Genomic DNA, 24,847 nt, shown 5'->3' on the forward strand with positions numbered 1-24,847 from the left:
AGACACAAGCCTGCCCTGGAGGCTGTGCAAAGCTGCACCGTCCATTGGGAATCCCGGGAAGCATTTTGCCTCCTAGAGCTGCATGGTGCAAAGAGGGCATGCACCTGATGCTATACCTTTTCAAGGCACCATGTGCTCCCCTCTGTGGCTGGCCATTTCTGAAGGCCAGCATGGAAAGAGGGCAAGGCAAGGTCATGGCTTCCTGACTCTGAGACTGGCTTGTGGATCTGAGTGTTACTGAGGAGCAGGCCCAGCACTCAGCAAAGCGCAGACACTGCACCTGTGGTTAGACTGTCCACTGGAAGATCGTGTGTATGTTTGTAGGGGCATTTCTTGCACAATCTGGTCTTATACTGGTATATATCATACTGATATATTATCCTAAAGAGAGACTGTTAGGGTGAAAAAGAAGAAGAGTCCTTGAGATTCCCTTTAACTTTGTAATCTGCTAATACAGTAACAGTGATTAGTCCTGACATCCACATTAGTATGAAGCTGTTTGTAACGTTGATGGTGATTTAATATGTTGAAAGCCAAGAGGTGCCCCAGTTAAAACTGAAAAGCGTTCTTAAGTTAGTCCAATTTCTCATCCAAAAAGCCCTGAAGAACATGTAAATTTGAGTGATTTCATGCTATTTAAACTGAGGGCACACTGGGCCAGATGGTCTTCTCTTGTTTTGTTCGTTTAATTCCATGTTTTCCTTTTAATGAATGCTAAACACTAAGGGGCAGAGTCTGCAGTATCCAGCTTCTGAATTGTCAGGGAGCCCCGATTCTCTGCCCTAGCCAAAGAGCAGCTTGAAGGCTGCTCAATCAAAAGCAGCTTGGAGACTGCTCTAAGCTGCACTAGTTGGAGCTCTTGGCACTCTGGCTACTCCTGCACTGGGGTGCTGTGGAGAAGAAGGTGTAGGAGCTCATGGCATCCCCAGCAGGGAATTTAGGGCATGTCTTGGCTTTCTTTGTGCCATCTGATCAGTTCAAATTGACTAGAACAATCCAGAGAATCTGTCCCACAGGGATTCATGAAAGACAGGTATAGGGAAGGGAGTGTTACTGGTTGGGTGTCTGATACAAGAGCTATTTTGCTAACACACACATCCTTCAGGGTGGGCAGCTGCAATGCACGGATAAGCATACTCTGCTCCTCCTTTGAAAAGTATCACCAGGCATATGCCTCTGGATAGTGCTTACTGTTGACCCTCATTGCTGACCAGTTAGTCAACTGGGGATGTGGGCAACCTGGCAGAATACACATCTTGGGATGCACCATCTGGTGTGGTAGCTGGGCCTAGAGGCTCTCTTTAACACTAGATAACAGGCCATGCCTGCTGCTTGTGCTGGAGGTTTCACTATGCTCTTCCCCACACCAGCATACTCACTTAGCACAAGTCAAGATGAGCTTTTGGTTAAGGCATTCACCAGGAAGCTGGATTCTACTCCAGCCTCTACCAGACTTATGCAACCTATGCAAACCTATGTAAATGTGATCATTTTCCCATGGTTCAGTTTCACTATCTGTAAAATGGTGACGTATTTCTCTCCAACTCACAGGGCCTTGTATGGATAAACCCAGTCACGTTTGTGACATGTTGAGATACTACAGTGATGTGGGGGCATATATTAATCTATATATTTGTAGTTCTTGTCCAAAGTGCATTACACTCCCACTTGTACCATTGTACTCATTTCATTAGCACTCACATTTTAAACAAAGCTTTACATTAAGACACGTTATAGCTTAATATTCATGAGAAATGGCTGGAATGAAAATAGGGTACTCTCCATCAACAAGAGGAAACAACAGCCAGCAATCTCTGGTCTCTTCTTCTTTGCCCTCTTTTAACCAATGTGGAAATTGGTTTGGGGGAGGATAAGGAGAAAGAAAAATTAAACAGAATTGTATACATAAAGATCTGCACAAACCAAAGAAAAACAAGCCCAGTTATTGATGTTAGGAAGGCTTCTCAAGCAATAGAAATAACTGATCAGTTGGTATTCCCTATCTAAGCAGTTAGCTTAATGTCTAAAGCTTGGTCTACACTGGGGGCGGGTTCGAACTAAGGTACCTTAGTTCGAACTACTCACCGGTCCAGACGCCGCGGGATCGAAGTCCGCGGCTCCCCCGTCAACTCCGCCACCGCCGTTCGCAGTGGTGAAGTTCCGGAGTTGACGGGAGCGCGTTTGGAGTTCGATATATCGTGTCTAGATGAGACGCGATATATCGAACTCCGAGAAGTCGAACGCTACCCGCCGACCCGGGCGGGTAGTATAGACGTAGCCTAAGAGTAATCCAGTAACAGCATTGCTTTTGTTTTGTTTATTTATAAAGATAAATACTCTGAAGTGGTGAGACCCATTTAATCATTCTAGCATATAGCTCAGGAATCCCATGCCCCCTATCAGAGCATGATTCCCAGTAGCTCTCACTGGAGTGCTACATATAAAAACCAAGATAACACAGCTAATGTAGTTCAGATCCTGCAGCTATAAGCAGGGCCGGCTCCAGGCACCAGCTTAGCAAGCAAGTGCTTGGGGCGGCCACTCCGGAGAGGGGTGGCAGGTCCAGCTATTCGGCGGCAATTCGGCAGAGGGTCCCTCACTCCCGGTCAGAGCGAAGGACCTCCCGCTGAATTGCCACAGATCACGATCGTGGCTTTTTTTTTTTTTTTTTGGCTGCTTGGGGTGGCAAAACCCCTGGAGCCGGCCCTGGCTATAAGACTTGAACTAATTTCTCATATTTAAAGGTTAAACCCTTTTAGAGTCAGACTGATTGAATCTAAAAAGGTAGCAATTGTATAGTTGCTCTTAGCTACCATAGATTGTGTTATGTTGGGCCCACAGATCTATCTTCAGACGGTATTGGAGATGCATTATTTAGTAATGTAAAGTTTCTTCTAGCTATCTAAACATCTGGGTACTATATAGTCCACACCTTCACAGTAGTTAGAGCACCTCCTACAATTTAAAAGAGGACAATTCTCTCTCTTTGTCTTTCCAATCACCCAGATGCAAGCTTAGGAGTTTTAACTTTTTTCCCAGTGACTGAGATGAAGGGTGCTGCTATATGAAAGCCTGGATGAAGAGGTGAGTTTTGCACTTAGCTCCAAGTGCAGTGAAGTTTGTGTCCATTCTAATTTATTCTGGCAGTGAGTTTCTGTGACAATTATGTTTCCTGTGGTTATGAGCCTTCCTCTATTGGCCAACAGTAGTATTGTTCCACTGGAACAATACTCTCATGGCAGGTTGTGGTCATGGCAAGAGACTTAGAGTATTAGGTAGCCAACACCAATGCCATCCAGAGCTTTGGAAATAAATATGGGAATTGAACTGGACTCCTTGTTCAATGGAGACACAATGCAGAGAGCAGCATAACAGGGGGGCATGTGCCTGTTTTGTTGAGCAGCTGGGGTGCTGCATTCAGAACAAGCTGAAGATTTCTTCACTGAAATATCACTTATGATGATCCTTTTCATGCTTGCTTTCCTGCAGAACGTAGTGGGCATGTACAAACTACTTCAAAATGCTTTTTTTCAGTGTAAGGTGGCAGAGTTTTGATTCACAAATTAGTACTGGTCACAGCCCCATCTATGAAAACTGTTGTGTGCCTACTGTTTGCACCCTGGACTTGATGTCAACAGCCTATAACCCTAATGATTTATATTCAAAAGTGATAAATCGGGACTTGAAGACTAAGGAGACAATCTTACATACCCTTAGTAACTTTGTCATGGGAATAATTTTACACACGTGATGTCAGGCAACCAGGATGAGGGTGGTCTAGCCTAGCAGTCAGAGCAGGTATCAGGAAGCAAATGTCAGAGCCACGGTCAGTAGTCAGAAACTGGAGCCATGGCTCAAGCCAGAAGGCAGGAACTGGATACCAGAGCCAAGTGTCAAGCTGGAGGCAGCAGTCAGAAGCCAGAGGCATAGGCCAAGCTGGAGGTTAGGAGCTAGAGCAAGGAAGGTAGCAGGCAAGAAGGGGTTCAAGGCAGGTGCAGGACCAGGAGAAAAACAAGGCTGGGTAAACAAAGCAGCTGCAGTCACAGTGGTGGGCATGAGCACTGAGCAGCCAGCCAGCTGGCTGCTGCTGCTGGCTTAAGAGCCAGCCTGCTGGACCCCCCAGCCAATCAAGTGAGGTAGCCAATTAGGCAGCCTGCCTCTGCTGCAAGCTCTGATTCCTGAAATATGAGCAGTTGGACTGAACTCACATGAGTGGAGTTACTTATGGGCATAATTGGTTGCAAGATCATCTCACAATAAAATAACATTTGCAGAAGTGATCCATTATGATGGATATCAGTTTGATGTTTCTAAATAAAACTAGAGAGCACAAATGCTTTGAAATATTCTGCATTAAATTCCACTTTCCATATTCCTTTTGGGACATATTCTACCTTGATTTACACTACTGCAACCTTTTTGTCTTTAAGAACATAAGAACTGCCATACTGGGTCAGACCAAAGGTCCATCTAGCTCAATATCCTGTCTTCCGACAGTAGCCAATGCCAGTTGCCACAGAGGGAATGACCAGAACAGGTAATCATCAAGTGATCCATCCCCCATCGCCTATTCCCAGCTTCTGGCAAACAGAGGCTAGGAACATCATTCCTGTCCATCCTGGCTAATAGCCATTGATGGAGCTATCCTCCATGAACTTATCTAGTTCTTTTTTGAACCCTGTTACAGTCTTGGCCTTCACAACATCCTCTGGCAAGGAGTTCCACAGGTTGACTGTGTATTGTGTGAATAAATACTTCCTTTTGTTTGTTTTAAACCTGCTGCCTGTTAATTTCATTTGTGTTATGAGAAGGAATAAATAACACTTCCTTATTTACTTTCTGCACACCAGTTATGATTTTATAGACCTCGATCACATTCCTCCTTAGTCATCTCTTTTCCAAGTTGAAAAGTCCCAGTCTTATTAATCGCTCCTCATATGAAAGCTGTTCCATACCCTAATAATTTTTGTTGCCCTTTTCTGAACCTTTTCCAATTCCAATATATCTTTTTTGAGACAGGGCAACCACATCTGGAGGCAGTATTCAAGATGTGGGCACATCATGGGTTTACATAGGCAATATCATATTTTCTTTCTTATTATTTATCCCTTTCTTAATGATTCCCAACATTCTGTTTGCTTTTTTGACTGCCACTGCACATTGAGTGGATGTTTTCAGAGAACTATCCACAATGACTCCAAGATCTCTCCGAGTGATAACAGGTCGTTTAGACCCCATCATTTTATATGTATAGTTGGGATTATGTTTTCCAATGTACACTATTTTACATTTATCAACACTGAATTTCATCTGCCATTTTGTTGCCCAGTCATCCAGATTTGTGAAATCCTTTGGTAGTTCTTCACAGTCTGCTTGGGATTTAACTATCTTTAGTAGGGTTCAGCTACCACAAAGAGGATTGTGATATAAATGCCTAGAAAGTTGAAGACATAGATAAGGATAAAATGTGTTCCTTTATAAGGTAACTATACCCATTCCCCCATTTTATGTGCCCATGCATATGCCCTGTGCAGTTGATGATTCCTTGTCATGTCAAGAGTTCTCAGAATATCATGATCCTAATTTGGTACATCATCTTTTCACATCCACTATGCACCTGGCTGTGGGAGAAACCAGCAACAGATTTGCACAACTTGCATCTTGGAAAGGACACTCATCTTCTTATACAAATGAAAGGAACTGTGGCTTTGATTATCTTCATTCACATTCCATTACAGGACCACTGCACTGACGTATCCTATATACAAATACAAAATGAGAATAACAATAAAGATCTCTAAATGGTGTAATTGCAAAGAGATGTTTAACAGCTTGGTTTGGGTATTGCACACACTTTTCACAGTTGTGACAGAAATGGTCTAATGAAGAATAGAATCAGAGATTAAATATGTTTGAATTACTGTAATAAAGTCTGACTAGAGTGTTAGCCTACCACTCTGTAGAGTGGTCTTCACTGTGTTCCTTGTTATTTTCAATAATTCAGGCCATTTAAGTCACTTTGACAGTTGTACTGATCTATTAATTTAGCTGTGAAATGAAGCACATTTTTGTGGCTAACATGAAAGTTAATTTGTGCAAAAGGAAGCATTTTGGGAACGGGGGCGTTATTTGTATTCACTGACAAGACTGCTATGTGAAGAGAGCAAATAGGTCAGCTGCCCTGGGAGTAATCTGAGAGTCCAGAAGAGTGCAACATGAGAACAGGATTGGTGTCATCAGAACAAAGAGGGAATACCACATTTTTTTCCTCCTATTTTTATGATAGAAATTACAGATGAAGTATAGGACACATGTACCCTCTCAAAATGTTAATCTGGGGAGCTGAGGATTTATGGCAAGTTCCTAGTTATAGACCTAATTATATACAAACAAAGAAAGTTATTTAGCTTTCAAAGTCAAACACTCAAAAGTTAGGAAATGCCAGAATTCAGATGGTCTGTGCAACCTTAATTTGGCTCCCTTATGCATATGCATTATGATAGTCTAATTATGTGATCACCTACATTTTTTTTTGCAGGACCCCTATGTCAGAATCCTAACAAGAGCAGTCAGGACCAAGGGTCAGAGCAGGGTCAAATATGAGACTGGGAGTAGCGAAGGAGTTCATAGTCAGGTTCCAGGCCAGGGTCGATACCAAGGGTCAGAGTCCAAGTCAGGATTCAGGGTCTAGGTCAGGAGGTGAAGTCCAAATCAAACCAAGGTCAAAGCCACGAGTTCAGGAGCAGAAATGATCATGGGAGCTACAGAAGAGCCACACTGATGCCTGGATGCTTCCTGGACCACTCCTTGTGTTTAGGTAGGATGGGGAACCAATCAGAAGCCATGAGGCTGCTGCCGCCTTGCGGTGGGACTTCTCACAATCTGTGTACACAATGGGTTGTGGATAGCAGAGTATAAATGAGTTGCAGCTTCTGCTGGGGGCAGCATGGAGCTGTCTGCTGCCTGACAGCTCTACAGGTCTGGGCCTTGTACCCTGCTTCACTCAATACACAAGGTGGATGCTGCTCACTAAAGAGCAGCTGTTCCATAATTGTATCCTCATCATTCAGCCAGTAGCCCCTGCCTTATTTACTGCACACCATCCAAAGCCTGTAAAAAATTACTTATTTCTTCATGGTCTTTTCTAAGCCACTCATCACTGTAGTATATGTCAGCAGTAAGGCTCTCAGCTGCACCTGCTTGGTACTCCTAACAAGCCAGCCAGGTTGCCTGATGGACTGCCCTGCCTGATTGGCTGAGGAAGCCAGAAGACTGGTTCTTAAACCTAGCAGCAGCAGTAGCTCACTGGCTGATCAATGCACATGCCCATGGATTCTGCCTCCCTGTGGTTGTCTCTCCAAGCCCTGCTCCTGCTCTTCTCTTCCACAGCTCCAGGCCAGACCTTGTCCTGCACCCAGCCTTGTTCTCATCCTGTTCCAGCCTCTTTTCTGCCTCAGAACCAGCCCTTCTACTGACTTCTCTGGGTGCTGGTAATCCAGTTCTGACTCTGCCTCAACCCTTGGCTCTGGCATTCAGGCTCTGACTTCAGTCTTGAGCCTCCACTCTGATTCTTGACTTTGACTCTGTCTCAACGCTTGGCTCTGGCATTTGGACTCTGACCATTAGGCCTTACTCATACTCTGATCACTAGGCATGACAGCCTATGACCCGGTCCACTGACAGTATCCAAATGATTCATGAATATTAATGAATTTATCTGCACTGCAAGATCACGGAACATTATTATCCTTATTTTACAGATGAGAAAACTGAGTCAGAGACTTACCTAAGGGCACACAGTGAATCAGTGGCAGAGCCTGCATCATAATTCCTGACTTCTAACTCTCTGTTCACTCCTGCAGACCATGCTTCCTTACTGTCAGCAGTGCTGAGCATCCACAGTTCCCATTGATTTCAGTTGCTGGTCTGAGTGCTCAGCACTTCTGCAAATGAAACCCCAGGTGCCTCAGGTTGGGTATCATTGAAATAAGAAACATATATTCAGTAGCCGCCTGCCAGAATTTTGGCTTCAGGGACACACTCAGCATCACATGGAGAGTCTATGGCAGAGGCAGAGACACAACTGAATTTGTGTGCCTTAAGTGCAAGGCCATCATTTTTCTTTCCTGCAGTACTCTGCCCTGTTCTGTTCACACCTTCTAACTCCTGGAGTTGTCTGTCTGTTCTACAGACAACAGTCTCATTCCCTACACAACCCTGATAGATTCGTGAAGAACCCCTGCACTTTCAGCCCTAGATTATGTGGTGCACATTCCAGCTGATTCTACATGACAATCAAGAAGACATTAACATATTTTTTGCAAATAATTCACAGCAGTGTATAACAAACCTCACCAGAGAAGATTATATTTCAATAACAAATTAAGTTGTAGATGTACTCTGGAATATGTAATGATTATATCTAACTAAAACAAAGACAAATAATACTGTTGACTAAGAATGGTTCTGTCGATGTAGCTACTGTCATTTGGGGAGGTGCCGAGGAAGAATGCTTCTGTTGGTATATGTTACATTTACACTATGAGTTATACCAGCATAGCTACAGAGACCTAGCTATGTCAGTGTATTCTTTGTAGTGCAAACATGCCATGAGAAAGAGATGGTTCTTCTAGCCATGCATGTCCTAATATTTTGCTTACATATGAACTGCTTGAACTGTTAAGATCTTGTCCAATCATTCAGCTGAACTGCCTACCAGGGAATCTGTATATACTGAGTCTCATTTATATCAATAGCTATGGGTCCTGGGTCCCACACTAGCAGATTCTAATGTGGGTGTAGAGCCTAAGATTTTTTGTTTTGTTTTGTTGATGAACTTCTGCCAGTTTACAATAGCTTTAAGAAAATGTATCCATTAAAGGGTCTTCTCTGGGATGCATAAAGTCCAGATTTGCCATGAAATATATTCCTGTGAGCACAGAGGACTACACTGACCCAACATTAAGGTGCACTTCTTTAAACCTTCAGCAAGACTTCAAGTAGCACTAGATTCTAACTCTGGGATCTCTTTCTTCTCTCACCATATTTGATATTTGTTCCTAATTTATTGTCTTCTACTTTTCAAAACAAATCAGGTTTCCATTCAGGTTTCCATGCCTTACTTGTGATTTAACAGTTTAAAATTTACACATATTCAGTAAGTCACCCTTTCTTCTTTTCAGTAAAAAAGGAAATCAACATCGGGTTCAAACAGAATAAAACTAACAATCATCCTAGGCTATTATTTAAAGGTAACTTTAAGTATTTGAGGCCAACTTTTCCAAGTATGGCCTTCATTTGTGCATGTGCAACTTTGTTTTCACAGATTCTTCTGCCCAGGACAACAAAAATGAGGGCTGTAACCAGGGCAGGGCAAGGAGCAGCCACACATGGTGCAAAGCTCGCAGGGCAAAAAAATGGGGCAGAGAAATGACCAAAAACCCAACTCCCAGCAGGGACATCCTACAGGGCTGAAGCTCGGAGACCCCTCTCCCTGCTGGGCAGAAGCCAGAGGTGACATGTTGGAGGGGGCACATGGGGTCATGTGTTGCCCCAGATTTTTGTCAGAGATTGCTGGCCCTGCTTGGTCACATGGTGCTGCCAGACCCCCTCCTTGCGTGGCAGCAGCTGGAGTCCTGGGAGCTGCAGCTGTTGGGAAGGAAGAGCCACTGCTTTTGCTGCTGCCTCTCCTCCTAGAGCTAAAGCAGCAGCACCTCTCTGCAGCTCCCAGCTGTTTGCTGCTGCCTATCCAGGTGGAACTAACATCTGGGAGCTGCAGGGAGAGGCTGCTGAGGGTAAGGGGACGGGTATAACTCAAGCTGTTGGTGGGGGAGCCTTTAAATTGTGCCTCCCCACTCTCAGCAGGCAACAGTCATCTCTGGCAGAAGCTCCTACCCCCCCCACCCCGCCGCAGGGCAGAAGCCCCAAGATCCCCAAGTCTGGTAGGCAGAGAATGGGGGAACATGGGGGGCTCTGCAAGCCACACTTTATCTGTAAAAGAGCCACGTGATATAGAAGAAGGATCTGCTCAGAGCAGGTAGTAGAGACCAGCATCTTAGAAGAAGGACATTAAACTCTATACTTTATAAAAGGCAATAATGAATATGTAGCTTAGTTGGATTAGAATAAAAATATCCATTTATGACTGAGTAGTGGTGAGAAAAGCATTTCAACCTTTTCTGATGTTTTGTACTGGATAGTATATTTAGGTCAGATCATGCACTTCTGACTCAAGCAAAATTCCCACTGACTTCCATGACAGTTTTATCTGAATATGGCTGCTGGATCAAGCTCATTTTGCCACAGCCTCAGCTAATGTAAATCAGCCTAGGCCCATTGACTTCCATTTATGCCTATTTGCACCAGCTGAGGCTTTGGCCCATGGACTGTAGTATATATATACACATGTCCACTTGGTACTGACCAAATTATTCTGACATTTGTCTGTGGAATCTCATTCCCCTCATTAGAATGGATGCTGTATAAATGTTTGATATTATCCAGCTCTTATTTTTATTTTGTGGTATAATATATATATCACTGTCTGTCATGATTTAAGTCCCCATCAATTTCTATTTCAAAATAACCGTTATAAAAGTGTCCTACTTGGTGTTTTGATGAACGTTCAGTTAAAAAAAATCCACTTTCTAATTTGAATGCATATAATTCTAGGCTGATCAGTTTAAAAAACTCCTTTCCCTTGAAATTACATTAATTATAGCACTTAAATCTGTAGAGCAGCATCAGCTTCAATGGGATTTGGAACTGCAGAGTACCTTTATTTCCACATAACACTTGTGACACTAAGCACCTGTGTATTCACTCCCTACATACCATTGTAATAATCGTTGCACAAAATATGCCTTGTGAAACATCATTTGAAATCTAATAACTCATTGATCATTAATATTCTTGGGTGATATATGTGTGTGATGTGTATTAAGAGTTATGACATATGCTGGAATGGTTACTAAAGTGTGTTTAAACCAGACATTCCAGGGAGTTGGTAAACAAGTCTGCCCCGGACAAAGGAATGTGTTCTCCCCACCTGCTGGGAGTTACCTTCAGGACCGGCTCCAGGCACCAGCTTATCAAGCAGGTGCTTGGGGTGGCCACTCCGGAGAGGGGTGGCACTTTCAAGTATTTGGCGGCAATTCGGCGGAGGGTCCCTCACTCCCGCTCGGAGCGAAGGACCTCCCGCTGAATTGCCGCAGATCGCGATCGTGGCTTTTTTTTTTTTTTTGGCTGCTTGGGGCGGCAAAACCCCTGGAGCCGGCCCTGGTTAAAAGTACTTTGAAAGATCATGAGAATGTATTTACATATTGAGTAAACAGACCCATTAAGCTAACAAGGGGTGGTGGTGGAGGCAAACCTGACACTAACAAGTTGGAGAAGACAGCATGGCATCTACACCCAGTAGGAATGAGAAGCTTGGTCTGGGTTTTACTTTTCAGAAGAATCCATTTCAAAGATTTATTGGTCTATAAAGACAGGGGCTAAATCTCAAGTGATAAGTAACTGAATCGACTGATTGTATATAATATTACTGTCTTATAGAAGTGTATAGAGTGAGGTCTTTTCTGAAAGCTATTGACACTCTGGTGATTATATCATTGTGAAATGTTTGTATTAACACCATATAAGGAATTAGGGGTACTCATCGATATTAGGCTGTACAGTTTGCCCAGGCAGAAGGGAATGTCACAAATATGTATCTGTGCTCTATGTAAGTTAAGCACAGTGGAATCAGAAACAATGCAATTTTCATTTACACTGAAATCATATAGGGGGATGGGAAGCCCACAGGAAGGGAAGAACAGCATGAGGTCATCCTGCTTCTTGAAACAAAGTAATTGAACTTTGGAAGATATAAACAAGGACAAAAGCCACCTTTGGCACCCATCACTAGACAGACACAAGGGAACAGAGCTCTCACAAGCTGAGAAAGATGGGCACCTCACTTTATTTTCATTTACTTGCTATTACTTATAGGAGGAGGAGGAGGAAAAAAAGAATGAAAAACAAGAGTGGGGGGAGATAAGAGAGAATATTCTTTTTCTTGGTTGGGTCCCAAGGAGGGGCCCCAAAAATGAAGCTGAGCACAGGACCCCACTAACTCTAAATCCATCACTGGGGCTGACCCTTCGCCCACAGCTCCCCACGATGCAACCCCCCACTCTGTGAGCTCTGCATGCCGCTGCCAGGACGGGGGCTGACTCCTCCCTCGCCCCAGCTCCCCGCACCATGACAAGGAGCTGGGGCTGACACCCTCCCCACACCGCTGCCAGGGGCTGGGACTGGCCTCTAACCCCCCCGCCCCCAGCTCCATTCTACCTGGGGCTGGGGCTGATCCCCCAAGCCCTGCTGCCTGACACCTCACGTTGCAAGTACTTGGTCCTGCTAGTGAAGGCGGGGGGCTGGACTTGATGACCTTTCAGGGTCCCTTCCAGTTCTATGAGATAGGTATATCTCCATGTTTTTTTTGCCACCCCCCCCCCCACACATTCCTCCATGCCCCACTATGGGGGCGCATCAGACTTTTTTGGTAAACTGTGCATTTGTTCATTTGCTCTTGCCAATTGATCAGTTGTTAAAAGCAAACAGGATAAATGTCCATTTTTGTCAAAAAAGTTAGGATGGCCAGGACAGAGCTTAAAAAGGGAACTGTCCTGGCCAAACAGGGATGTATGGTCACCCTATCTCCAGGCAAGTGGGTCCTGAGGAGTCCGTCCAGGGCAGGGACAGACCCTGGGCTGGCTAATCACACCACTCCCGACAGGCTGGAGTGATTCCCCGCCCTGGTACTGGACCGGCCCGGACGTGCTGCCAGCTCAGCCTGGCAGACGCCGTCACCTTCCAGCAGGGCTGGTGAGTGTGGCCAGGGAACAGGGTATGAGGGAGTGGCTCTCTGTAAGTGTGTGTGGGGCTGCTGGGCAGTGGGGAGTCTCTTCGGTGGGTGGTGGTGGAGGTCTGTGTGTTGGGATGCTGGGCAGTGGGGGGTCTGACTGGGGTGCTATGTAGTTGTGGTGGTTGGCTGTGGGGAAGTGCATTGGGCAGTAGTGGTGCAGCTGTGTGTCGGGAGGTGCTGGGCAGGGTGGTGATGTGCAGGCCACTGTGCATGTGTGGTGGAAGGTCTGGGGGGTGGGGCTGCTGGGCATAGCAGTTCCAGGGGACACTGGGAATAGGGAGTCGGGGGCTGTATGGCACGGCATGGGCCCACCCCCAAGGGGAAGGGGCATGCTGGCAGCACAGGGCTGGGCAGGCCAGTATGCGTCTGGGAACTGCCAGTTTGTATACAGTGTCCTTGCACTGGGCTGGATGGAGCGGGGACGGCCCCACCATGCCATGTCCCATTGCCCCGGGCTCTGTGGACCAACCTCCCCACGCTATGCTCCTTTGCCCTCATGGGGGCCCACAAATATGTTTGGTGCCGGGCCCACAAAAGGTTAATCTGGCCATTCCCTTGGAAACACTTAGAGTCCCCTGCAGAACCACTGTCAGTGCTGGACATGCCCTGCAGCCTTGCCATCAGCGCTGCCCTAATCCGAACCCTAACCTCAACCCTACCCCTCCCCATAATTGCCCACAACTGTAAAAATTAAAATTGTTAAAATTTGAGAAAAATATTAAAATTAAAATGTATATAAATTATCAAAATTGCAAACAAATAAAATTGAATTATGCCAAGTCTATTGTATACTTCACAATGGATACTTATTTGCATACTAAACCGGCAGCTAATCAAGATTAAGAAATAACAAGAGATTGCAAAATGTTTATGAGGAAGGGTGTCTAATTTGTGAATAAAGTTCAAAGGATTGTTTTGAGATATCTAGGGTTGCAAAGAGACACTCTGGTATCTTTCATATGGGAAGTAAGCTGACAGTGGGCTTGCTTCATGAACACAGGATCACAGCCAAATGTGGCTGTAATACCATTCATTCCCCCAACCCGTATGGGGTATCAACCAGATCTCCCTAGTCTTCTATCCTGGGCCATTCGCTCTAGCTGGTTCCAGGTATAGCCCATTTTTTTGCTATCAACCTGAAGGTCGCGTCGCCAGGTATTTCTTGGGCGGCCTCTTTTCCGCTTGCCTTGGGGGTTCCACTGCAGTGCCTGTCTGGTGATGTTGGTTGGTTGGCTGCTTGCGTAGGCTGTAATACAGTGGATGGATTTTGGGTAAGCTTTTGTTATTATGACATATTAATGCCCTATTAGTTAAGTTTAGTCACTAGAAGGTGTGTTATGACTTTATATTGTATATAAGCCTTTGTTTCCAGTGTTTCTTCTTGCCATCACTTAAACCTCTGTTCTTCATTAAATTATCTTATACTTGGTTTCTTTATAAAGAAATCTAACTGATATATGTTAATCAGATCTATGTTCTAAAGTGTAACTGGTAAGCTGTGGGGCAGTGTTCCTTTGGACTGTGGGTCTGGTAATTCTCTGATTGTCCAGCGATCAGGTGCTGGATGCTGTAGGGGGATGCTCAGAGAACTCGGAGGTGGGAGTGGGCCTATCACTATCCCACACAGACAGAGTGGGCTGCAGAGGCCTGGAAGGTAGTGCTTGTGTTGCCAGAGGCTGGAGGTATTGAGTAACTGACCTGTAGTAGACACAGACCAGGCTTCCTCATGCTGAGGGCAGGTGATAGCGAGGTTCCTCACAACCCTGGGTACTCTAGAGAAGTGTCACAAAAATTGCTTCATTTTGCATCAGTAATGCAATTCCTATTGTGTTCACACCAGCACAGTGGCAAAATAATTTGGTAAAAGTAATACAATCATCAATATAATATGTCTGTCATAGAGGATGACACTATATTTATAGCTCAACATCATTCATTCATTGATTTCTGTCAACATTCTCAAGAAATGAGGGAATGAACACAGAAACTTTCACCTTTTGGTTCAAATCCAGCCTAGGTTTCAATAGTAACCATCAATCATTACCATCTGATGACTGGTGACATAGATGTAATGCCTGGCAAAATTGGTCCAGTTTCTATTGAACAAGTGTTCACATCACCAAAACCATCATCACAACTGGCAACTACATGGGCAGTTTTAGGGTACGTCTACACAACCTGCCAGATTGGCGGGTAGCAATCGATCTATCGGCGATTGATTTATCACGTATAGTGTAGATGCAATAAATCAATCCCCAATGGCTCTCCCGTTGACTGCTGAACTCCATCTCGGCGAGAGGCAGAAGCAAAGTTGACGGGGGAGCCGTGGCGCGCCGCGAGGACACGAAGTAAGTAATTTTAATTCAATCTAAGATACATCAGCTTCAGCTACACTATTCTCATAGCTGAATTTGCATATCTTAGATCGATCCCCCCCCCCGCCCCCCTCCCCCAGTGTAGACCAGGTCTTAGTGACAAGGCCAAACAATGAAAATATATGGGGAATTAACTACTCTCCTACCCCAGAGCTCAGGTCTGAAATACATTGGCTGGGCAAATGGGGAAGTATTTACTGCCTGCATGGTTCCTATTTTGTGAATCTCCCACCCATCTTCCCTCAGTCCCAGGGGGTTTGTGCATGTCTCCTCGGGGAAGAAGTGGTGACATGCTAAATTGAACAGAAACTCTGGGCCACTGAAGAGAGATGCTCCTGGTCTACCCAGGTCTTAGAACAGTAACTACCCTAGGAATTGTATTTCCTGCCAATTTCCCAGAGGCAGAGGGTATGTGTGTAAAACTTGTTGGCCCACACCAGAATAGGAGTTTCCTGCCTCCATAAGAACATAAGAACAGTCAAACTGGTTCAGACCAAAGGCCCATCTAGCTCAATATCCTGTCTTCCAACAGTGGCAAATGCCAGGTGCCCCAGAGGGCATGAACAGAACAGGTAATCCATCCCCTGTCACCTACTCCCACCTTCTGGCAAACAGAGGCTAAGGACACCATCCCTGTTTATCCTGGTTAATAGTCATTGATGAACCTATTCTCCACTGTGATTTTTGTCAGTGCAGTGGATAAATCTAGCCTAATATATTTATCTTTGCAAATGATCCATGTTACATCTCAAAATGCAAAAAATGGAGGTGGACAGTGTATGACTCTCAAACTAATAAAAAAACCAAAACCATATCATGAAGTGGTTATTGTCATGCTGGGTTGGACGTTGGCATGGAACGTGGGTTGGTAACAAAAGGAATACCTTCTTGAGCATTGTAAAGATCAGTTAAGTTTTTCACTTACTGAAGAGTGTGAGTCCTTTTAAATTGAACAGGAAGGCTGAGTATACAGATAGAGTGAGCGTAAACCACAAAGCAACTATTGAAAAAATCATACTGAAACTCACATACAATATATTGTTCTTTGAAGACAAAGCAAATCCCAATGTCAGTAGGAATTCTAAGGTTACAATTCTCATTGGGTGAAATTCTCCCCTGTGCAGAGGCCCAACATAAAGGCCAATTCACCACTTAATGTCTGACTTAATTTCTCAAAATAGGACTTTGCCAAGGGTGAATATCACTCATTATGAATAATATACTGTGTCGTGATGGATAAATTAATTGGCACACAGAGTCAATTCTATTTTACAATAGTACTGTATGGAAAATGCTATAGGGAAAATCATCAACGTAGCTTAGAACCAAAGGATCAAATTCATCTTTGATGTAATTCCACAAGTCTCTCATTTGGCCCATTATATTTTATATGTTTTCTACCAAACCAATTTATTTTTCCTTTATCATATCTATGGTATTGCACAGTAATTGGTTGATATCCAATGAAATTTACTTTGCACTCTCTCTTTGATTAATTATATTTTGTGTTTTACTTGCAATTGCCACAATTATATATACATGCACATGCATACGCAGGTCCTGAACTCTGCAGCATAGACAGAGAATGTTATAGTGTAAGTGCCCCATCATCTGACCAAGTATTCTAACCTCACATGCAGACCTCATTCTCTGAGCATGGCTCTTTTCAAGAGCTATCAGTTCTATTTAAGACTATGGTTATATGGAACTAGGGTACCCTCTAATGGTCCAGTAACAAACTACAGATATTACTGAGAATACTCAACTAAATAACAAAAAATCCTGACGGAACAGATGGGATTTAGCATGGTATGCTGTAAACTGACATTTTTCATGGCAAGCACAATATCCTAAAATTAAATTGATATTTATCAAATGTTCTGTTTTAAAGAGAAATGCACTTTTTCATTTTTCTTCAAGAAGTTACGAGTGGTCTAACATTTTACCAGCATCCAATTTCCAGAGGTTTTTTTTTAATGATTTCTCTCTTTGATTTAATTAAATAAATATTCATTCAAAGCATATGGCTCTGAGGAAAAGATCTAACAAGTTAAAGAAAGTAATGTTAGACTACATTAACATGAAAAGTGGAACAAGGAGCTAAAAAATGTGTAACTCTTACTAGTTAAAATGAAGAATTTAGGCCAGCACCTTTAATTATGATTTGTATTTAATTATGAGAAATTTTGCTTTATCACCTTTACATATAATTAATTCAGATCAATAAAAACCATCTTAAAGCAAAATTAAGGGTCTGATTGAAAGCCACAAAAGCAAGGAAACTGTCATTAAAGAGTATCAGAGGGGTAGCCGTGTTAGTCTGGTTCTGTAAAAGCAGCAAAGAATCCTGTGGCACCTTATAGACTAACAGACTTTTTGCAGCATGAGCTTTCGGTGTCTTGCATCCGAAGAAGTGGGTATTCACCCACGAAAGCTCATGCTGCAAAATGTCTGTTAGTCTATAAGGTGCCACAGGATTCTTTGCTGCTTTTGTCATTAAAGACTCTATTCTTATTCTGCGTAGGTATTTTAGAACACATAGATGAATAGTCTGTTGTTAATATTCATTCATAACTTCATGCCAGTTTAAGTTATTAATGTACAACAAGGAAAATATAAGGCATTAGCTCTGCATTTAAGATCCCTATGGGTGCAATGTTTAACAATCTGTAAAATGCATAAGCACCACAGATGAGTAAAAAATAAAGTTAAAGCCCAATCTTCAACATGAGTTTTGCTTAAGTGAGGCTACAGGATTTGGCAGTGAACTTTAAATTTGCTTGCTTATGGGGTTTTCAGTCAGACACTAGCTATATTCATATATGCACCAGCATGATCTTGAGCTACAAAACCAATGAGATTTTTGCCATTGACTCCAATGGAGGCAGGATAAATCCTATATTTTCCTTATTTAATTTCCTTGATCTTTATGGATATCTAAAAAAAAAAGTTCTATTGCTCCATTATGGTGTCTGAAGGCCACACATCCTACCACTAGAACTATAATGATGTGCTATTAGAGTCTTGGTGTACTTTTTGTAAGGTTCACTCGCACTATTATATTAAAATTCTTTTGAACTCTTAGAGATTTATTGTATGGTTTCAACGCATAGTGAAAAAAGTACACCAAATATTCTGCCTGACAGAGGTTTATTCACTGTTGAATGTTATCTTTAGTATGCATTCACAATAAAATATTGAAGTTATCACAGTATCTTCTGAAATGTGTAATACAAGTAATGTATTACCAAGGACCCTTATTACAACTATTAACTATACAACTATATTAACTGTACAAACTGCCACTTAAATATTTAAAAGTTTACAGCAGTACAGACCATGGATCAATCACCTACAAATTTCATTTTAAAGAGGAGTGTCTATAACAAAAACCTTAACAGGTCTTTAAATACAGTTATGCTACATAGTACAATTACATCAACACAAACTTTATCTTTACATTTCTGAACAAGGAAAAATGGCAACTGAATTAAATATCTGTAAGAAATGTAGGCCAAAAAATAAAGCCCAAGTACTCACAGTGAAGTGATTTGTTTGACCTGCATCCTGCAGTTAGCACAGGAGGTATGTTCATCATCAGTCAGTTGCCCTTGGACAGAATGGGGAGCTTGTTTCATGCAGGACTGACCTTTTTATGTTTTGCTGTCTTAGGGTACATCATTATGGAGAGGTGGCAGCAGCGTGTGTGTGTGTGTTTGAGGGGAGATGGAAAAAGATGCCTTCCTTCTTTATTTCAGCTTACTGTGAAGTCTCTAGTTACACCACATACCTATTAAATACTAAATGAATACCTGTCATTAAAAATATACTAGAGTTTGGTGCAGGAAGGACTTGCAGGAGCAGCCATATATATTTTATTAAGTGCTTTATAAAGTTTCAAGCCTATTGTCAATACTCAGCAAACAATAAACCATAATAGGGAAATGTATGCAGTATAGTTATAGTGGTGTGGGTGATAAGGCGTACATAGCAATACATGGCTTCTCCTTTTCATAGAATCATAGAACTATGAGATTAGAAGGGACAACAAGGCTCATCTAGTCTAACCTCCTACCATGATGCAGGATTTGTTATATCTAAATCATCCAAGTATCGACCCTATCTTGGGCATTAAAATTGTTCTTGAGCATAGCATGCAAGCCCCAAACTTTGGAAGGGCTCAAACATTTTAAACAGCAAGCAAATCCGCTGCCCAGTGCAAATTCTTCTGCAGCCTCCCTGTGCCCAGGCTCACACTCCCAAGACACTCACATCCCAGTCCCATCCTGCTGATTGCCTCAGGAAGGGACATAGTTGTGACTACTGGCCTGCCTGCCTATTTCTGCCATGTGTGTGGCAGTCTCTGTTGGTGCCGGGCTGCCTCATGAGCAGCCTGTCTTTTTGCTTGTAGGACATGTGGCTGTGTTGCCAAGTTTGCCATTTTCCTGTGGAACTGGGCAATGTTAAAATGCCAGTTGCAAGGGGTTTTTTTTTGTTTGGGTTTTTTATGAGGAGTCATGGGTTGCGCTATTTTGGGCTACTTTGCTGATAATCCGCTACATTTTGGGCTGGGGGGGGGCAAAAGGGAGGAGGATGTGCTGTGTCCCCCCCTGGGGGAGAGGGCAGCACCTGTATCCTGCGGGGGATGGGGGAAGGGACTCAAGGAGGGGACAGTAGTGCTAGTGCTGGGGCAGGGGGAGGAGGGCAGTGCCTATGCTGTGTGTCTGTTTCGGGGGTGGTGGCAGTGCCTGCACTGTGTCCAGGGGGAAGAGGAGGGGGCAGTGCCTGTGGTGTGTGTCCCGGGGGGAGACGAGGGGATAGCACTTGTGGTGGGTGTCTCCCGGGGGGGGAGGGGAGGAGAGGAAGGGGAGGAGGGCAGTGCCTGTGCTGTGTGTGTCCCTGGGGGTGGGGGGCTGCCGCCAGCTGGAAGTGTCGGGCGCCACAGGCCATACACCTGCGCTACCCTCGCTCCGCTGCCCCTGCGCCATGGAGCGTCCCCTGGCCGCGCTGCTCGGGAACCTCCTGCTCTGCTGCGCAGGTGAGAGCCCGGCCCGGGACAGAGCCGGGCGAGGGCTGATGTCGGGGTGCCCCCCTCCCCCCAGCCCACCGTGTGCCCGGCGGGCAGAGCGCGCCCCTGCCCCGCTGAGCAGGTCGGGGTCGGAACAAGGCTGCGGGGGCGGGAAGGGGGGGAGCTGCTCTCCCGGGTACTTCCCCCCGGTGCACTTTGCAGCACGAGGAAGATGCTGCCCCTCCCCGCTCGTGGCTCCAGCGAGGAGCCGGGACGCTGGAGCCGCCCCCACCCCGAGCAGTGCCGTGCCTGCCACGAGCCGCAGCTAAGGTAAGCGGGGCAGGGCTGCCCCCCGGCCTGCCCCCCGACCTGACCCGGGCTAGGCTCTGCCTCCGACCGCAGCCTCCCCCACTGCCCGCCTCCCCGCTCACGCGGCGGCAGCCTGCTCGGCGGGAGCGCCTGCTGCAGAGCCCGGGCTGAAGCGCTGGAGCCCGGCAGCCTCCTGCGGGCTCTGGAGCTGGGCGAGGAGGAGACCTCCGGCCTGGGAGGTAGCAGCAGCCAGGCTGGACCTAAGGCAGTGGGCGGGGGAGGATCCGCAGCTGCCCCTCTGGGGCTGCACATAGAAGGGCGCCGCGGGGGGTGTTCTGAACTGCAGGGTGTTTGTTGGGGTGACAGGGTGATTACTGGGGGCCAGGGGCTCTGGATGGCAGGGTGTTTGTTGGGGTGACTGACAGGGTGATTACTGGGGGCCGGGGGCTCTGGATGGCAGGGTGTTTGTTGGGGTGACTGACAGGGTGATTACTGGGGGCCGGGGGCTCTGGATGGCAGGGTGTTTGTTGGGGTGAGAGGGTGATTACTGGGGGCCGGGGGCTCTGGATGGCAGGCTGTTTGTTGGGGTGAGAGGGTGATTACTGGGGGCCGGGGGCTCTGGATGGCAGGGTGTTTGTTGGGGTGACTGGCAGGGTGATTACTGGGGGCCAGGGGCTCTGGACTGCTGGGTGTTTGTTGGGGTGATAGGGTGATTACAGGGGGCAGGGGGCACTGGATTGCAGGGTTTTTATTTGGGTTACAGGGTGATTAACGAAGGGCAGGGGGTTCTGGATGGCAGGGTGTATATTGGGGTGACAGGTTCATTACTGGGGGGCAGTGGGCTCTGGATGGAAGGGTGTTTATTGAGGTGACAGAGAGGCCAGGGGGCTCTGGGTTGCAGGATGTTTATTTGGGGGGAGAGAGAGGGGAAGTCTGGGTGACAGCTTATATTGGTACTCTGGGTTTTTCTAGGGTGTAGGGGACTCTGGGTGGAAGGAGTTTTAGGTCATTGGCTGTCAGAGTTTTTTTTTAGGGTGTCTCATCTGGGCTGGGTGTGTGGATGTCTGTCTGTAAAGGTGACTTTAATATGGTTGAGGTAGGGGGTGGTTAGTGGAGTGACCTTCCTGTCAAAATTCCCCTTGGGGTTTGGATTTTGATTTTGATTGTCATCTCATAGATTTGTTGCTAATGTGGAGAACTCCTGCTGGGACTGGCAGCTTTTTTAAATTTATTTATTTATTTAATCAAATCTGTACTAGGTAGCTACCAAAATCTTTCATATGTTATTTATGTATAGACTAATGTGTTAATTAAAAAAAAAACTTGCTTTCAATAAATAGATTGGGCTACTTAGTTTGGGGCTAGTTTTTAAGTGACTTTGGGTTATTAATGCAGTAGAAATCTGGCAATCCTCACGAGGCAGGTGAGAAAGCAGGAAACAGTTCTGCAGGCAAGGAGAGCAAGTGCAGCCCGTCAGGAGGGAGCTGCCTGGGTCTCTTGCCCAGCCCCAGCACTGTCCCTGGGCACCTCGGGAAAATTTCAGCATCCAGAGTTCATCACCTGGCCTTGGGCTGCAGCAGCCCCAAGAGGAAGGATGCCCCGAGCAGCCCCTTCCTGATCCAGGGCAGCTGGCAAGGGGTTTTGGGGGGAGTAGGAAGAGGGATTATTCCTGCCTTGCAAAGCAATGACGGATACCTGAATCCTGGGGGTAGGGGGCTGGAGTCCCACAGGAGCTGTGGGAAGGTGAGGGTCCCCATGGGGCACCTTTGCAGCCAGTGCACCTGATGTTCTGTGAGCAACTGGGCCCTGCAGTGCCCTATATGTGCTCGTGCAAACTTTGCCTGGCATGGTGGGTGCTTTTGGTGGGACTGGGACTGACCATGCACACTGTGGTCTTGCTGCCGATGGTAGTGTCATGGGGTTCACTTGGAGGCTTTTGGCCTTTCCTGAGAAGTTGGCAGAGTTGGGCAGCTCAGAGGCAGCCGGGCACAGCGCCCCATTGAGCACCGGGGGCATTAGTGGGCAAAGTCAGAGGCTCTGGGACTGTGTTCCACTGTGGTCTGGTACTGTGCCTCTGGGGAGGCTGCATGAAGCATCAAGAGATGGGTGAGCAAGTAAATGAGGGAGAGGCTACAGTGACTGCAGGGTCGATGACAGGGCTGAGGTTGCGTGTGCAAGGCAGTGGATTGGAGGGGATGATGGCTTTGTGGGTCTCTGCAATGCCCTGGCTGCAAGGGGAGAGAAAGAGAAGGAACCAGCCCACCGACCGATTCCTGTTCCAGCCAAGGACAGGGCCACTGGGGAAGGCTTGAGGGAAGTTATTGCCTGTCGGTAAGATCCCAGGAGAAATGGCTCCCTGGCTCTTCATAGACAAGTTTAACCCACTGTTCAAAGGAGAGCTCCCTAGCCTCACTGAATGGTGCCTAGTATTGTCAATTGAATATTTCTAGGAATTGGGAGGTGGGGTCGTAGATTGTAACAGTTAAACCATTTTGGTTTTTTTGGATTGTGAAAGAGAAAGTGAGTAGGCTCTGTTCATTTGCCTGAGCAGATCCAAAATCAAGAAAGAGTGAGAAGGGCTGGCTTGAAAGGTGTGTGTGTGTGTGTGTGTAACACTTTAATTAGGATGCAGAGTTAAGCAGTGAGAGACAGCTCTCCCAAATACTGTAATTATTAGGTTACTTAATCATTAAGGCAGGCATCCAAAAAGTGACAATCAATCCCACAGGCAGGTATTATATTATTGTAAATCATTTTGCTAGCATGAGGTTTATGTGCATTTAAAATAAAGATCATGTTTTTATCTTCTTTTAATGCACAATGTATCAGCACCTGAATTCCAAGTAGTAGAGGGTTTCTAACAGGAGATTTGGGAAAGACAAATTTGTAATTGAATTGGGAATAAGAAAAGAATATAACTAAGAAAAGCACACACAAACAGCACTTAATTATTCAGCATATATCTGTTATTTAAAGTAGGTAAGGGTTAAAATCAGTATTTGGAAACTAGTAAACATCTCTATAATTCTACATTATTTGCTTAATGAGCAAATCAACAAAAATAATTTTTTGTTTTGTAATTTACTACTAGTACAAGATAAAGAGGGCCTTGAATAAATGCATTTGTATAATGTACAAGATGAGATGCTTATAGGAAAATATAGGTAAATAGTTAAAACAGACACTTCTTTGTTATCTGAATGCTGTTATCCTATCACCTCTGTATCTGGTTTTTTATTTATATATTTATTTTTGTCTCTTACAGCTTAAGAACAAAGGAGGGAAAGGAATACCTTTCCCAAATCAACTGCTTATATTATTAAACTCATTTGGAATGGACAATGGAATGTTCCCTACTTTTATCATGATCAAAAACTTCTTCCTTCTCTGCATTTCCATAAATTTAGCCAGTCACTTTGGGTAAGTTGTCACATATTTGACTTTTTTTAACTGAAGACAGTATGTTCACAGATATGACTTTAAGAACATCTAAAGTTCTGTTTCCTCCCAGTGTGCAGCAGGAAGAAAAATAGACTTGCTTTTGATCCACTACTAATGTCAGAGGGAAAGGGAGCAATTATTTTTTCCCAATGAAATGTTCTGTTCCTCACCAGTTTATGGACCAGTCCTATATCCCTTGCACTGCTGCTGACTGTGGTGGATACTGAAGTCAAAGGGAGTTTTGTAGGTACAAGAAATTCAGGATTACAACCCTAGAGGTCAAGCCTACCAGGTGCTGAATGTGCTGACCCCTCTAGCAAAGCACTGAATTACATATTAAACTTGAAGTAGATGAAGGTCACATGACCTCAGTGGGAAAAGGTGCTTTAACTTTAAGCACATGCTTTAGTGCTTTTCTTGAACAGGGCCAGAGTGCTCAACACATTGCAGGGATTAGACCCCTAGTGAGTTCTGAAACAAGAATTGCTGACACTTTTCTTCTTCTTCTGGATCATTGTACACAGGGTATAGTTGGTGAAGCAAGTCATTGAAGGTTGTATTAGGACAGAGAGAATTCAGCATGAACTCCCAGTTATTAAAATCAATTATTTAAAAGTGAGCTTGATCCTACTCAAAATGAAAATAAAGTTTTGAAAGTTGAAAAAATATTTCTACAGAACTTGTTACAAACAATTCTATTTAATTAACCTTTTAAAGTGCCTACCTGAATCATTGTTTTCTGAATGTTAAATATAGCAAATATCACTGCTGTATTTCACCTCTCTAAAAACCCCAAACTTAGCTGTT

General features: G+C 44.8%; 2 protein-coding genes across 5 annotated transcripts in view; one reads left to right on the forward strand and one right to left on the reverse strand.

Moving 5' to 3' along the window:
* GABRB3 (gamma-aminobutyric acid type A receptor subunit beta3) overlaps positions 1 to 24,847 on the reverse strand; it is a 262,321-nt gene that overhangs the window by 167,021 nt on the left and 70,453 nt on the right. The gene's annotated exons all lie outside the window — the stretch shown is intronic.
* GABRA5 (gamma-aminobutyric acid type A receptor subunit alpha5) overlaps positions 20,208 to 24,847 on the forward strand; it is a 91,933-nt gene continuing 87,293 nt past the window's right edge. For 2 of the 4 annotated variants that reach the window (XM_039490563.1, XM_039490535.1), the window contains exons 1-2: positions 20,349 to 20,620; positions 23,865 to 24,019. In XM_039490563.1, the coding sequence (XP_039346497.1) occupies positions 23,934 to 24,019 (86 nt within the window). In that variant the 5' untranslated portion in view covers positions 20,349 to 20,620; positions 23,865 to 23,933. Of the gene's footprint in view, positions 20,321 to 20,348; positions 20,621 to 20,712; positions 20,839 to 23,864; positions 24,020 to 24,847 lie in introns of those variants that run through there. The other 2 variants (XM_039490555.1, XM_039490545.1) reach the window with 2 other exon arrangements.

Source organism: Mauremys reevesii, linkage group 1 (assembly GCF_016161935.1).
Source record: "Mauremys reevesii isolate NIE-2019 linkage group 1, ASM1616193v1, whole genome shotgun sequence".
Taxonomy (NCBI): Eukaryota; Metazoa; Chordata; order Testudines; family Geoemydidae; genus Mauremys; species Mauremys reevesii.